This window comes from Pezoporus wallicus, unplaced genomic scaffold, assembly GCF_028554395.1.
Source record: "Pezoporus wallicus isolate ANWC-B61680 ecotype Strahan unplaced genomic scaffold, APGP_CSIRO_Pwel_v1 contig_360, whole genome shotgun sequence".
In the NCBI taxonomy this organism is placed as follows: Eukaryota; Metazoa; Chordata; class Aves; order Psittaciformes; family Psittacidae; genus Pezoporus; species Pezoporus wallicus.
The window spans coordinates 4301707-4315727 of NW_026640059.1; the positions used below are offsets into that span (position 1 = coordinate 4301707).

At 37.2% G+C, this 14021-nt stretch overlaps 1 protein-coding gene across 6 annotated transcripts in view; it reads right to left on the minus strand.

Annotated features, from left to right (window-relative positions):
- The window catches only part of SPHKAP (SPHK1 interactor, AKAP domain containing), a 69504-nt gene that overhangs the window by 14453 nt on the left and 41030 nt on the right, over positions 1-14021 (minus strand). For all 6 annotated transcript variants that reach the window (XR_008973172.1, XM_057417205.1, XM_057417203.1 and 3 more), the window contains exons 4-6: positions 6402-6461; positions 3112-3246; positions 165-420 (exon numbers count right to left, since the gene is read on the minus strand). Coding sequence is in view for 5 of the 6 variants with exons in the window: in XM_057417205.1 (XP_057273188.1) it covers positions 165-420; positions 3112-3246; positions 6402-6461 (451 nt within the window). In the remaining variant the exon portion in view is untranslated. The remainder of the gene's footprint in view (positions 1-164; positions 421-3111; positions 3247-6401; positions 6462-14021) is intronic.

Here is a 14021-nt window from a genome sequence, read left to right on the forward strand (position 1 = left end):
TTTGTCTTTGAATAACAATTTAAAAATATGAATGGCCATTCATTTTCTAAATTGCAAACAAATATATGCATGAATTAACATGAAGTGCAATTTATGTGAGCATTGTCATGGCTGTTTTGGAGTAGAAACAATAGCAGATTTATGCTCAGTCACATTGGTTTTACCCGTTTTACATTCATCAACCTCGTTGTCATCCTCTAGGTGCTCAGATGCTGTGAGAAAATCTTCTTCTATTGAGGACACGGAGCAGTTTGTGTCATCCTCAGGCTTTAAGACATGAGCTTCTACCTGCAGCTGTCTCTCCTGAACAAGCTCAAGTCCAATCAGAAACTTGTTTATTTCAAAAATGATGCAGCTTGTGCTGTTTCTCCTGTCCCCCCGTGCACACTGAACCAAGCAGACATCTGCCAGCCAAGGACACTGGAGGGGAAAAGAATTTCAAATAGTTATTTAATTGTAAAATAAAACTTATTTTAAGCTTCCCTCTCTGTAAATATCTTGGGAATGTTCTGTTGCAAAGATGCAATGCAATTTGTCATTTAGGTGTTTATAACACAGTGTGCAGTTACATATATGCCAAAATAAGACTGCTTGGACTTGATAGCTTTTATTATGCAAGCATTTTAGTATAGAACCCAGCTGAATCACAGGGGCATCTTTATTTTGTTGAAATTACCAAATTGTTTTCAGTCAGCTTTGTATTTTAATGACAGACTTACTTGCTTTTAGTCATGTCAGATTTATCCACCTGACATACTGTTATTAATGGCCTCATACCACCTGGTATTACCTATCCCTTGAGGGACTTGTTTGTGGGCATGAATTCCTTTTCAGGATAGTTTCCGTAGCAACACTTGTTTAAAGGCACCCTGGTAAGTACTGTCTGGTGAGATTGTTAAGAGCAAGTCACCTTTAGATGTTCCTACAGACTGTTTTCAAATGGCTTTTTATTTTGTTTCTCTGCTCTTCTTCCTCTCCTCATTTGCCCAAAGCTCTGTTATTTTAGATCAGTAGAACCTCCCACTGGAAATGGGCCTTCACTGGGCACTGTGTTAAGCCTTTAAATAAAACTGTCTTACCCAGAGATGCTGTACAATTAAATTGAAAGTTGAACAAAAACTAAGAGAAAGGAACTCTTGTTATTCTCATTTTACTAATGTAAAAAATGTTGGATATTTATACAACCACAGAGCTAAGCTGATACCTCTGCATGGGGCTATGTTTGTGGTATGGATGTACTCTGAAGCAAAGCCAAGCTTTTGCAGCTTGTGACTTTATGCTTTAGCTGCAGGCCCCCAGGAAGGAGCCATCCAAACCAACTCTGGATTGAGGCAGTAGATTTTAAGCTGTGCAAAAGACGTCCTAGACCCCCTGTGCATTTGCAAAATATCTAGCATAATGTGACCCCATCCTAGACCTTTTGTCTTTGAAAATGAATGCAAAGCAAGTATCAGTAATAAAGGGAGTGGGATGAGTATTGTGTTGGAATAACAAGTTTTGTTAGCCTGCACTTTCTTGACACCTAAAAAATGTGTCTGAACAGAAAAGCAGATAAATTAGTGTGTTCAAACAGAAAAGGCAGATTAGATAGCTAAGAAATTGTTGCTGAATCAGACTTCAGCATACACCATATTGTGAAAAATGTTATTAAAAGCAGATGCAGCCTTAGATCAAATGTTCCCCTGCTGTTGCTCCAGTCCACAGTTTGCAGGGTTCTACTTGTGAAAAGGGCTGATGGGGAGCAGAATAATTATTGTATGAAAACTATGCGAGTCTCTTTACAAACAAATTCTCTGGAAAGCCAAACAGATGTAAGGACCAACATAGCATCTACTTATCTAACCGATAAATCTCACCCAGTCTCAATGCAAAGCTTTCTTCATCTTACAAGATCAAGATGTCGGTTAGTTCCCATTTGTGTCTTGCCTGCAGTCTCTCTGGGAAGGCTGCCAGTCTCAATGGCTGCAGTCCTTTAGAAGTGGGGGTGACTTGAGAACTTGAGTCATTTTGTTCGGGCCTCAAAACACCCTTGTGTGTACTGCAGTGGCTCCCCTCTAGGGAAGTGGGGTTTGGAGCTCCACTGCTCTTGCCACAGGCTTGTGCACTTATTTCTTTTTAGTCATTCCAAATTCGGCCAATAGTCAAAAGGGGCAAGAAAACCCAATGAATGGGCAGCCTCTCCTTTTAAAGATCAGCTTCCTGGTATAACACAAAATGCAATGATGTTTACGTACAGCTGTTTCAGGACCTGCTTCATGAAAGACTTTTGTACACAAGTTAATTTCAGTGCCTGCTATTTATTTTTTTCCTACAGCAAATGCTATGTTTCCTTCCTTTCTCTATGTGGTGCCAGTAAGAGGAATTCTCAGCCTCCAGATCACAGAAGGGGAACATTTAATTGGCAATAACAGGAATGAAAGAGTTAGCATGAGAATTTTGCCTTTAGCTCCTTTAAATGTTAAGCTTTAATTAATGCGTTAATTACTTTTTAAGTTGACAGAATCTAAATGAGGTATTAGCTCTGACATGGTTAAAGTAGCTTGGTATTTTCCACTGTCACATTCAGGTTTACAGTAGCCAGTAGGATTTTCAAGTCCTATCGTCAGCTCTTTTCTGAGGTGCATGTGTGGGAGAAGATGGATTGAGAACAAAAGTGGGAAGTAGCAAGACTTCACTTGAAAAGGAGCCTGTAGGAGCTGTGCCTCAATCTGGTTATGTGCACAGGAAAAGTTATATTTTTCCTTTCCCTGTTCTGTGCTGTCTTCCTGACTCCTGCCACTCTTGAAATGTGGGCTTATGAATCAATCACCTCTGCCACCAGTGCCTGCATTCACTGAAGTATCAACCACTAATGGTGTAAAGCATTACCAGCTGCAATCCAGACATCCAAAGGATCTAGAAGGCAATAGCAGAGTTTCTTTCCTATATTTGTGTCATACACACCCCCACCATCCACTGCCCTGACACACACACTTGAGATTTTGTTAGATTTACATTTTTATGTTTGCAAACTCACACTCATCTCTTTTCACACTCAGCTTCCTCTTTTCCATTTTCCAAATCCATCCTTCACAGGGGTGATATAACTTTAAAGATGAATTTGATTCCTACCTGGGGAACTTCATAGTCGGCCTGAATGTTTCCTGATGTTAATCCACTCAGCAGGACTATTTCATTTTCCTTTGGTGGCTGTACATTCATTGAACTGATGAGTTTGGGGAGATTTGGAGAGACACTGATCAACCGCTGTAGTGTGAAAGATAAATTTTCTTTCAGGTAATGAAATCTGAGTTGCACAGTTCTATTCATAAATGTCAAAATGAAATACCAGTTACAGGCATCCCTTTAGAAAGCTTGGTGGAACTTATTTCTTTGAGTTGATTAAAAATGGAACAGGCAGCATTAAAATGCACATTTTTTCTTTTGAGCTACCAGGCAAGACAATGGTGATAGTATAAACTTCTGCACAACTGTCCAGCAGGACAGTCTTTCATGCCCTACACTGTCATGTGCTAAACAGCTTGATTGTATTTATGCATCTAAATGCTTGGCCTTTCTGCTACAAGTGAGTTCCTAAGAGACTGAAAATACACTGCCTGTTACTATTTAAACCAAAAAAGATTTAGTAAGCATGGCAAAGAGAAAAGGGCAGATCTTCCAGTTTTCCTCCAAGTGTATGACAAGCAAGAAACCAAAGGGAAAGTTAGCTGGAAATTGCTGATCAAACTGATGCAATATTAGACCTGGAATAATGGAGGTATTTAATACAGAGATGAAATACTCATTTCTTTGCTGTTCCAGTGGACACCTTCATGACCTTTCATTTGTAATGATACAGTAATTTTCTACCTCTTATGTATTTGTTAGAGCCGGAAGTGGTAATAGTCACAACATCAATGATGCTATGTAACAGGAGATTCATATTATGATACTGCTGGGAGTCCCCAGTGTGTGTAGGAGACATCTGCTCATTCATGTACAAAGACCAGACCAAAAGTACAATACCTACCCTAAGAGTACTTGCAATTCTTTGCTGCCACGGATCTAGCTGTGCTTGCGTTATGAACAAGGAATCAAAGATGACGCCTTACAGAGAAGTAAATGCCATATCCATTTTATGCACTAGAAAAGTGCATAAAATGGCAAAGCCGTTCAGGGGATTACAGATCTCTGGCACCCAGCCATATGCTTTAGTTACTGTGCAGTTCAATGATATCCCACTTTTTCCTTTTCATCTTCAAAATAATAAGCTAAAAATAATAAGCAGTACTGTTATTTTTCCTCAGAGTGAATTAGATATAATAAAAATTTCTGGCTTAGCAAAGCTAACTCGGTTTTGGGGAACAATTCACTTTTCGGTAGAGTGATCTTCAGATGAGACTAAGTATTTGTATTTGACATGACTAAATTCAGTGCTTCAATTCACTGATGTTTCAGTATAGTACGAAGTTCTCATAATTTTACTTCTTCAAATGATAGCCTTTCTTCTATCATACACAGTTCTATACATATCTCTATTTTTCTATTGCCTAAATTGCCAAATTTATGAGATTTCTTATGTAGGAAATCATAGCATTTTGTTTATCTCTTACTTCAGTTCCATAACTTTTGTTCAGAATAAAAAAAGGTGAAGTCTGGAAGGATTATTACTTTACAGCAAAAGGCCCCAGTTTAACCCATTGCAATGCGTAATGCAAAAGCCTAACAGTACCTATTAGGAAATAGTTATATTTCATATGAACAACAGCTATGCTAACATCTTTAAAATTCTATGAAATGCTTTCATCACATCAGTGTGTTGTATAAAAATCCATTCAACCCAAGGTGAACTTACACAGACTGCATATTATACACAAAAACTCTGATGATCAAGTTTCCTCTTAGAGAAGAATACACAGTATCTGTGCTAGCAGTGAATTTTTATTACCTATACTATGTAGCCCCCGTGTGCCAGGTGAGGAGCAGCAGCTGTAGGCATGCTGGTGTGGAGCACTGCAGGGACCTGACTGGGCTCTGCTGTCACGGAAAAGCTTAGGGCTGTGCGGAGTGCGCAGGCAGTGAGTGGACCACTGTTGTAGGGCTGAGAAGTAAAAATTATACAGCTGCAGGTGATTTCTGCTTGTGAGGGAGTAATCTAATCTCCAGGCATTGTAAAGGCTAGCTGCATAAAGCTAGTTTAAGTTGGCTTTTGCAGATATCCAGCTCTAAGACTGAGAGAGAAACTCCTGGTATTTTCTTATCACTTGCTATACCTTTTGTTCCTTAATAAACACTGTAAAAAAAAAAAAAAAAAAATAAAACCATTGCTTATTAGAAAACAACTAGTGCTTCTGTGGATTTAGTGAAGTTAAATCTCTCAAGCTGTTCTGCACAGTTAACCTGCTGATTCAACAGAAAAATAATTTTGCTGGAAGAAGCTGTATTTATTTTTGCCATCTGAACTTTTATAAGTCTAGGATTCAGAAAAACAGTTCCTGTTAATGAATGACTTGCAGGAGGTGACAAGGTCCCAGCATTGATCGTTCCCCTGTGAGTAAAAAGTGGTATCAGCAAACTAACTGCAATGCTTTACTGAGGAGCTCCCTGGATATTGTGAGGAGAGCCTACCTTTGTTCTCTTACCCTATACTGCAATCGTATCATTGTATTGATCATAGACACCAAATGAAAAATGAATTGGTGAAGGATGATGTAAACTCAAAACTGAGACCAGGCCATTGTATCTTTAAAATGTGACTTCCTTAGAAATTTCTTTTTTAATGGCGTATATTTTAAATAGCATACCATGATGTACTTTGTCTTAATGCTTGTAAAATAACAGAGCTTTTTATTTATTTTTTTTTAATCCTTTTTTTTTACCCTCCAAACTTTCAGTTAAATGGGTAAAACACACCTTTAGTTAGTTCTGTTTTACCTAGAACCCTCCTCAAGGCCAGATAATCAAACTATTTGAAGTTGGACTGAGTAAGAATGATCAGCTGAACACGACCTAATGACTAGAAGTTTCTCAAAGGTTTTTTGGCAGTAAGAAAGAGCAACATCAGAAATTATTTTTATGTACTATTATGTCAAATTGAAAAATTGGACGCATGACATATCCACGCTCTTCTCTGATACCTTCTCTGATAAAATCAAGGCTAAGCAAGAAGTCTACTCGCATGATAACAGCTGTAAATTCACAGGCTGCAAAAACCATTAGATATTTCTGGGATCGAAGTACGAAAAGCTAAAAAATATGGCCTGGCATTGAGATAATTTCAGACTCCTGATGCATTGCTCTCTGTAAGGGTTAAAAATCTAGGGCTGGCTTCGATTTGTCCATAGAATTTTGATCTGGGTTTGTATCACAGAGTCCTGGAGATCCTGACTAGGCACATTGTGCATGTTATTAAAATCTGTTACCTGTTTCACTTGCTCATCGCTGCAATCATCTGTGTTTGCATCCAAATTCACAAAACAAACCTGTAATAAGAGAGAAAAAGAATCAGTAGCTTTTAAAGTCATATTAGAATGGCAGCAACCCTTTTAAAGTCAATGTATTTTCCTTTTCTAGCCTTGTAGCTGAATACATGAAGCCTTCTCCCAGCACAAAAAAGGTTGAAAGGTTAGCAAAGAGAATAGCAGAGTAGATACTAGGAAAGCAGAACAAAGGAACAAAAAAATTCGTGACATTGCCTGCTCTGGCAGTTAGCTTGTCTGATAAATGGGCAAATGTACCAACTAGCTTTAATACAGAGGATATTAGAAAAGATAGAGGAAGTGTTTAAAAATGCATTTGGTTGTGTATCAGATAAATTCTTCATGTCTTGCTTTTCCAATCATTTCTGATTTTCAGCCACTTCTTCTTAAATATTTTGTAAGTCCAATTGTGAGTTGCTTTTAGAGTTTTCCCTACATCATCATTTAGTATTTTCCCTAATTTTCTAAACTTCCTAAGTAGAAGACTTTATGGATATAACTTTTTTAACCTGGTTCGCTAGCCAACATGCAAGCAGAAGTTTTTAGCTGTGCTAACTGCACACTACAGTAGGTAGCAGAACATCTTACAAGTTTACCTGTGATTCACTGCAAATTACTATTTTTAATGACAAGGTCTTCTGCCCCTTCTTTGATCATTATGAGTTTCAGCTACCATTTGATGATAGTCAGATTGACTTCAACAAAAACTTCAGATTTAAAGACGATTTAATTTCTGAAGGCTTCTCTTACTGATTTTTCTATATTTTTATTTTTTTTTTACATGATCGGAAGGTCATTTTCTAATCTTCAGAAGTAAGAAAATCTCTCTTCCAGCTTTGTTTCCAAGTTAGAAGTAGGGTCTCGAAACCAAGGCTGCCTGTCCTACTTCTGAGCACTGCAGATATATCTTTAGAAGTTTGTGAAAGTTTGGTGTTGTCTTGATTTAACCCCAAACCTGGCACAGATTCAGGGCTGAGCTGAAGCTAACACTCAATTTCAAATAAACTGCAGATCCAGAATTTACCTTTTAACAGTGGAGTGATTTATTTTTTTATTTCTTTTCCAGCAAACAGTAAATGATTTTTCCCTAATTTTATGTAAATTTCCCCTAGAAAAATAAAATGCTCTAAATTATCCCTCTCACAAATATTCTTGTGTTAGGCATCCACATTCTTCTTGTGTGCCTGCTTTTACCCCAAGACAACACTGATTTCAGTTTATATATGCACATACCATATGTACAGATTATGACCATCTGCAGTAACAGCCAGCACACCAGATGGAAAGATCCAGCCAGACCTCTCATTCGAAACAAAAAAAAAAACCCCACTGAAAAAGAAACCTTTTTATACTTTTATAGAGTTTAATGGCATCTTTATATGAACTAAAAAATATACTTTCCCAAATTTTTACAATTTTAGGAAAAAAATATTTCTCCACCTGACAATGTCAGGAATCAGGATAAGCATCTACATTTTGTGGCTGGCTAAATTTTAATAAATAGTTATAAAAATTTCTAAGCTAAAGTATTGAAAATGCCCCCTAGCAACGTCATGTGGTAGCTATGTAATGTCCTAAATATGTTAGTTAATTATAAAGACAAAAAAATTGTCTTACTTTCCACTGGTATTTTACATGTAGGCATTTTACATGTCAGCAATAGGTAATTATTACAAAGAATTAGAAAATTACACTATTGATTTGCACATGTACTTCCTCAGTGCATGCAATGATGCATGGTTCTGAAGCCACATGTACACATGGATGCATTTGCTTAGGGAATCATTAAATTAGCACCCAGGGTAGGAATGCTGAAAGGTATGGGCTGTTATTTAGGAACTTTGTTTTAAAGCACACGTGCCAGAGTAGTAAGGTTCTTGTACTGGACTCAGCGCGAAAACTTTGTGAAAAAGCTGTGCAGAAGCAGCCGTGTCTGCATGTACTTTCCAACTAAACACTTAACTCTCTGGTAAACCTCGCTTTGTCATTTACTATCTATGTGTTGGTACAATGGTATATGTTTTTGCTGTGGTATACACTAGCATTCTTACTAGTGACAGTGTCTACCATCCTAAAGGTATGCCTTTTCCGAACAGCAAAAAAATTCATCACCTCTATTTCATGAGGTGTGGATGGCATATAACTCACTAATGCTTCAGTAGAAGAAATAACAGTATAAGCAAGAATACCTATTATTTAAAGTAATATTTTCTTTCTTTCATATATTTTTTGTTTTCAGAACCTCAGAACCCAATGAACTTGTAATAAAACATATGGCAGTACCAAATCCAGTTTGCAAATACACTTATCAAATTCCATTGACATTGATTTATTATACTGCAAATGCTGTCTCTTAGCATTTTCCTATTCCGTGGATTTTGCAGTTTTAATTATAGATAATTTTTAAACAAAAATAGTTTTGCACTGGTGAAAGACACTGAAGAGCTCATTTACTTTTTCCGTTTTGTTGTTTGCTTTGAGATTAGCCCTGCTTTGAGCAGGAGACGGGACTAAATGGCTACTGTAATCGTACATTAACTCTACAGCTCCATCCTGACAGGCTCTGCACTACTGCTACCTTCTGGAAAGTTCACAGGGAGGGTATTTTTCTTAGAGATACTTCACTAGAGATCCTCAAAGATAAAATATCCATCTGAAAAATCTCTCGCTGTTTTCTGCTTATGTAATATAAAATTTAAATTCTCACTAGCTTGCATTGCTTGATGAGCTTCTAGTAATTATCAGAGACACTTCCATCAAAACAAGGCAAAAAAACACTGCAGATTAATTCATAATCTGTAGGGAGGAAATATTACATAGACTATGAAGAAAGAGCCAAGGTCAATCAGGTCAGCATTTGTTAACCTCAACTTAATTCTAACTTTTTTCCTTTAGAACAGGTGCAAGTTAATGCATTTTAGTTTAGTTTAACTAGAATCTAACCTTGTCCTGATCACAGTATCTTTGAATGTCACATCTTTTCACTTCCAAAATGTGTCTGCTCTCCACTCATACTGAGCTACTGTCTGGAAACATGTAGAACTGTCAAGATATTGTCTTTTTTCTGGCTTAGGAAATACTTATTTTTGGGGGAGAAAACAACAAAATTTAAATGGTATTATGTAATTAAAAAAAAAACACACCACAAAACCAAGAACCTCCCCCACCTCCCAAAAACCCCAACAAATTAAAAAAAAAAACCAAACACCCGAATTCTGGCTTTATGTAGTAAGATAGTGACCCAACAACTTCCCTCTTAGATGCTAATATCTACCTGTTTGCTCAAGTGAGAACACTATTTTTCTTTTGGTGAACAGGTACCACTGAACTTGAATCTCGAGCATCTATACTGGCAGAAAGAGGTATGCTACATATCCATAAAATATTTGCTAATAGTAAACTTTTTGCTATGCAGATTCCCCCAATACAAGATTTCCATACTATTTTCTGTTTTGAGAAATGCTAATGCCTCTTCCTATTGTCTGTATCAGCAGTACAGAAAGAAGGGTTTGTCTTTGAAATATCATCTTTGGTGAGATTAAAACAATCCCCAGTTTGGGGTGTTTTTTTTTTTTGTTGTTTTTTTTTTTTATTAAACTAGTACGTATATATATTTTTTAAGAAGAAAATCTGCCTGTTTTCGAATCTTTTTCTGTGTCAAATATACTAATTCAGCAGAGATGTTTGAAGAGCAGGCTTATCCTGCCACAACGGTAGTAGCTTCTTGCAAAGTGCTGCAATGGCTAAGAGCTGCTAGCAGTTTATGAAAAGAGAAATAGCTTTCTCCCACAAAGCATGAGTTCTTCCAGGTTCTTCTTAGGGAAGAGGTTGTAGTGAATATTCCTTCCTTTCACTGGTGTAATAGCTGTCCCTTGCACCAAACTGGTATAGTTACTCTGGTAAAAAAAGTGACAGCCATAGTCTTGTGCTCTGCACTGTAAAGGAACAACATTTGTTTGAAGTGCTGAAGGAGGTGGTTATTTCCCCCCATAAAATCGAAATGCATATAAATCATATACCACTCTCCCAAATAAATTTCAGTATCTATTTTAAAAGAAAGGAATTTAAACTGAAGAGACAAGAAAAGGCTTGAAAGTTAGAACAGATGGCTTGTGCAACCTTAATTCTATCTCGTATGCCCACATTCGTGCAGCGCAGTATCTCTGTCTGATTAATGCTGACTGCAAAAAGGCACAGAATTATGAAGAAGCAGAGAACTACATATCTGCCATTTTCTAACACCTGAGTTTATGACTTTGTGACCTAAAGGACACACTTAAGCATGGTTTCTTCATTTCTAATCTGTATGTTAGTGGATTACAACCATGCAGTTAAAGATGGCATCAAAATGCCAAAATGATGGTAGGACAGCATTCAGGTGGTACAAACCATTTTGCCCCTGTAACTCTACCACTGCATCCATACAGCTGATCCTCCTCAGGTTTGGCCTAGGTATTACTAGCAGGCTAGCTTTGAACTGAAGCAGCGACAGTAACTCCACAATAGGAAAGGCGAATTCAAACTGCGCTGTTCTTGCACTTTAAGCTTTCCCCAGTGACACTCGGTAGCTATTTTGTTCACTTTAAATGTTATCATATGTTGCTGACTGGAGTCCAGTGGTGGGAGCTGGAAGACAGCTGTATGTCAGGGCAGTTGGCTGTCTCCTCTCTTTTTGGTGATGAGGTATGAAACTCACAATGTGAATTTTAAATTAACATGCATCTGACTGTGGTTGTTTGTATCTTCCTTTGCTCCTTGCGCCCAGTGTAAGTAACATGCATCTCTGTAATATAAGTAACATGCCCAATGTAAGTAACATGCATCTTAGATTAATGCAATGACGTTCTGATTATTTAGCATTATCCTTTGAGAAATTAAAGGCTTGTACCTCATTTCCACATTGTTTCCCCTCTAAATTATGAGCAGGTATTGATGTTCTCAAGATGTGTATTGTTTCTTACACAGTATTGTATTACTGAACACTTTATCTTTTTTTAAATGTAGAACCATGGAGATACAGTTTTTGAAGAGGCTTGTGAAATTTTACAGGAACCATGATTGCTGTGACAGTTGTTTTTAAGAATTTAATGGAGTGTCTGACCTCCTTCATTTCTGCTCTTAACAATAACTCTGTAATGGCATTTTTGGAATTATGAGCTCTGTTCTCATCCTAATTTCATCTGTGCAGAAGTAGAAAAACAATACGGTTGCGCTAAACTTTTATTAGACCAAAGTCAGAGTCTCCTGGGTTTACAAAGTTAGTTTAGATCACCCTAATTTCCTCCCAGCACAATAACCAAATACAGTTACTGTAACACATCATTCACTGGAATAGTGTCTATTTCATTGAACGTACCACTGCACATTTACTCCTTTAGAAGCTGAAGTCAGCAAAAACCCTAGGAAAAAATATTGTTTTACTTCATGCATCTGCGGCAAGGCAAACTGTAAGCCACAGAAAATATCACAGGAGTGGCAACAGGCCGTCTTTGTCCAGAAATATTCTGTGAGCTTTGTCTTTTTGAAAATGACCAGAACATTCACGTATTTTTTACTTATATTAGTGTCTTGGTTTCAGCTTTAACAGGCAAAAAATGCCTTTTCCAGCAGACTGTAGCAATGCAGACACTGGTTTTTTTTTTTCTGTCTGTACAACAAGGTGTTTTGTTTTGATGGTTATAGAAATGCTGATATGTAAAGCTCCCCCAAAGACCCTCGCATTTATTTTTCATTTGAATGATTTATGTTAATGTGGTTACATAAAACTTCTTGGATTTCTTGTGAGATACGTATACTTATACACACACACACACACACGTACATGTATATATCTGTACAGCCTGTCTCTAAAGACCCTTAATTACTGACCACTGTTCTTTAACCTTGCAGCTTCTTGAGTCTTTAAATCTCGATAGATTTTCAAGCATGGTTTATTTATTTTTTTAGGAAGACAAAAAAAGTAGCTGTAAAATGATGATTTCTACATAAATCTTCTAATATATCACATGAGATTACCCTTTAGCTAATAGTTAACCTCATAACTTTGGAGAGCCTAGGCATTTTTTAGCATCTAGGTTTTGTAGGACTTGTGTGAAAGGAGGCTGCTTGTGTGAATTTGTTTTGGAAGCTTGGGTCTTCGGTCATTTCATCATATCTACTCAAAAGAAAATTTTCATAACTGACACCCGAGGCCAATGTCTGCACCTCTCAGTACATTTTGTACACTGTAATTCTGGTTCATGAGCTGAAAAGCTGCTATTAGCAGCTCACTGTGACTGAGGCTTTGGAGAGTAGAAGTCTTTCTACATTGTAGCTTCAGAAATTTGAGGTCTTGAGCAAAGTCCCTGTGTTTGATGGAAATCTTGGTATCAATAACTTCATGACTGCCCAATGAATATGCACATATTGGGTGTGAAAATTACTTCACAAAAATGACTCTGCCATCCATTGGGGCCAAAAGCAATATTGAGCCTAATATTTCTACCCTTTGCTTTCTCTCATTACCATTAAAAAGTTTATGTTTCTCTGTCACCATTTTAAGTTACAGACTGGAGTCAAAAGTAGTTCTTGCTGCAGAATGAATAGAAAGTAGTACTGCTTGTGCAGAACTACAGTTAATGTACATTTCTGTAAAAAAAAAACAATTCATGTGTCTTTGTTAGTTGTCTTATTGCTTTTTTGCTGTGTCTCATGCTTACTTATTCTCTTTCTGTACTCATTTAAATGTAAAGTAAAATCTCAGAGGACTAGACAATGTAACTGTGGAAGTTAAAGCTAAGAAATCTGATTTCAAGGCCAGTCCCAATAAAACAATGGTAAATATAAACCAATAAATCACAATTGATACCATCACTGAGCTTTGTTCAAGTTGATCTTGTCTTTTTTCCACTTCCTGCATTTGAAGATTGTTGGTAGGGCAAAACTATGGTTCCATCAGACAATTACAGGGGATGCTATTTTCAAGGAGGATTAGCTCCTAAGTAAAATGGTAAGTAAGAACCTGAGACCAGTTTGTGGGTTGCACAGAAGCCTGTCCTGCTCCTTCCGCTTTTCCAGCCTCCTCTGATCTCCTGCTCAGCAGAACAGGCTACCCAGATACCAGCCCAGTCTGGAACAGTATGCAATGACTAGGCTGCTCCAGAAAGACAAAGTTAAATCTTCATAAAATAGTAGTTCTGAAGTTTTGATGCCTCCAGGGAAAAGATTTCATACAAAGCATTGAAATTTTCAGTTGTTAAAACACCGCAATGTTTTAACTGTTGCAGTTAACTATAGACCAGGCTCTGCTAAGTAACTGCACCAAAAAATATGTAGTGCTTTGGAAAAAAGAGTTATTTAACAATGAAAAGGAGGTGAAAGACTAATTCCCTGCAATCCTAAATTATGAGTGTTTTGGCAGTCTTTGCCCAGGCCAGTCTTGGTAAGCCAGGAAACGTAACAGCCTATAGTCTACAAAGCCAAACAGATTCATTCTTTAATCCTACAAGCAACTGAAGCAGGGAATAATTATGTTATTGGATATATACAGAAAATAACATTGGTGCATTATTAAATGAATGTTCA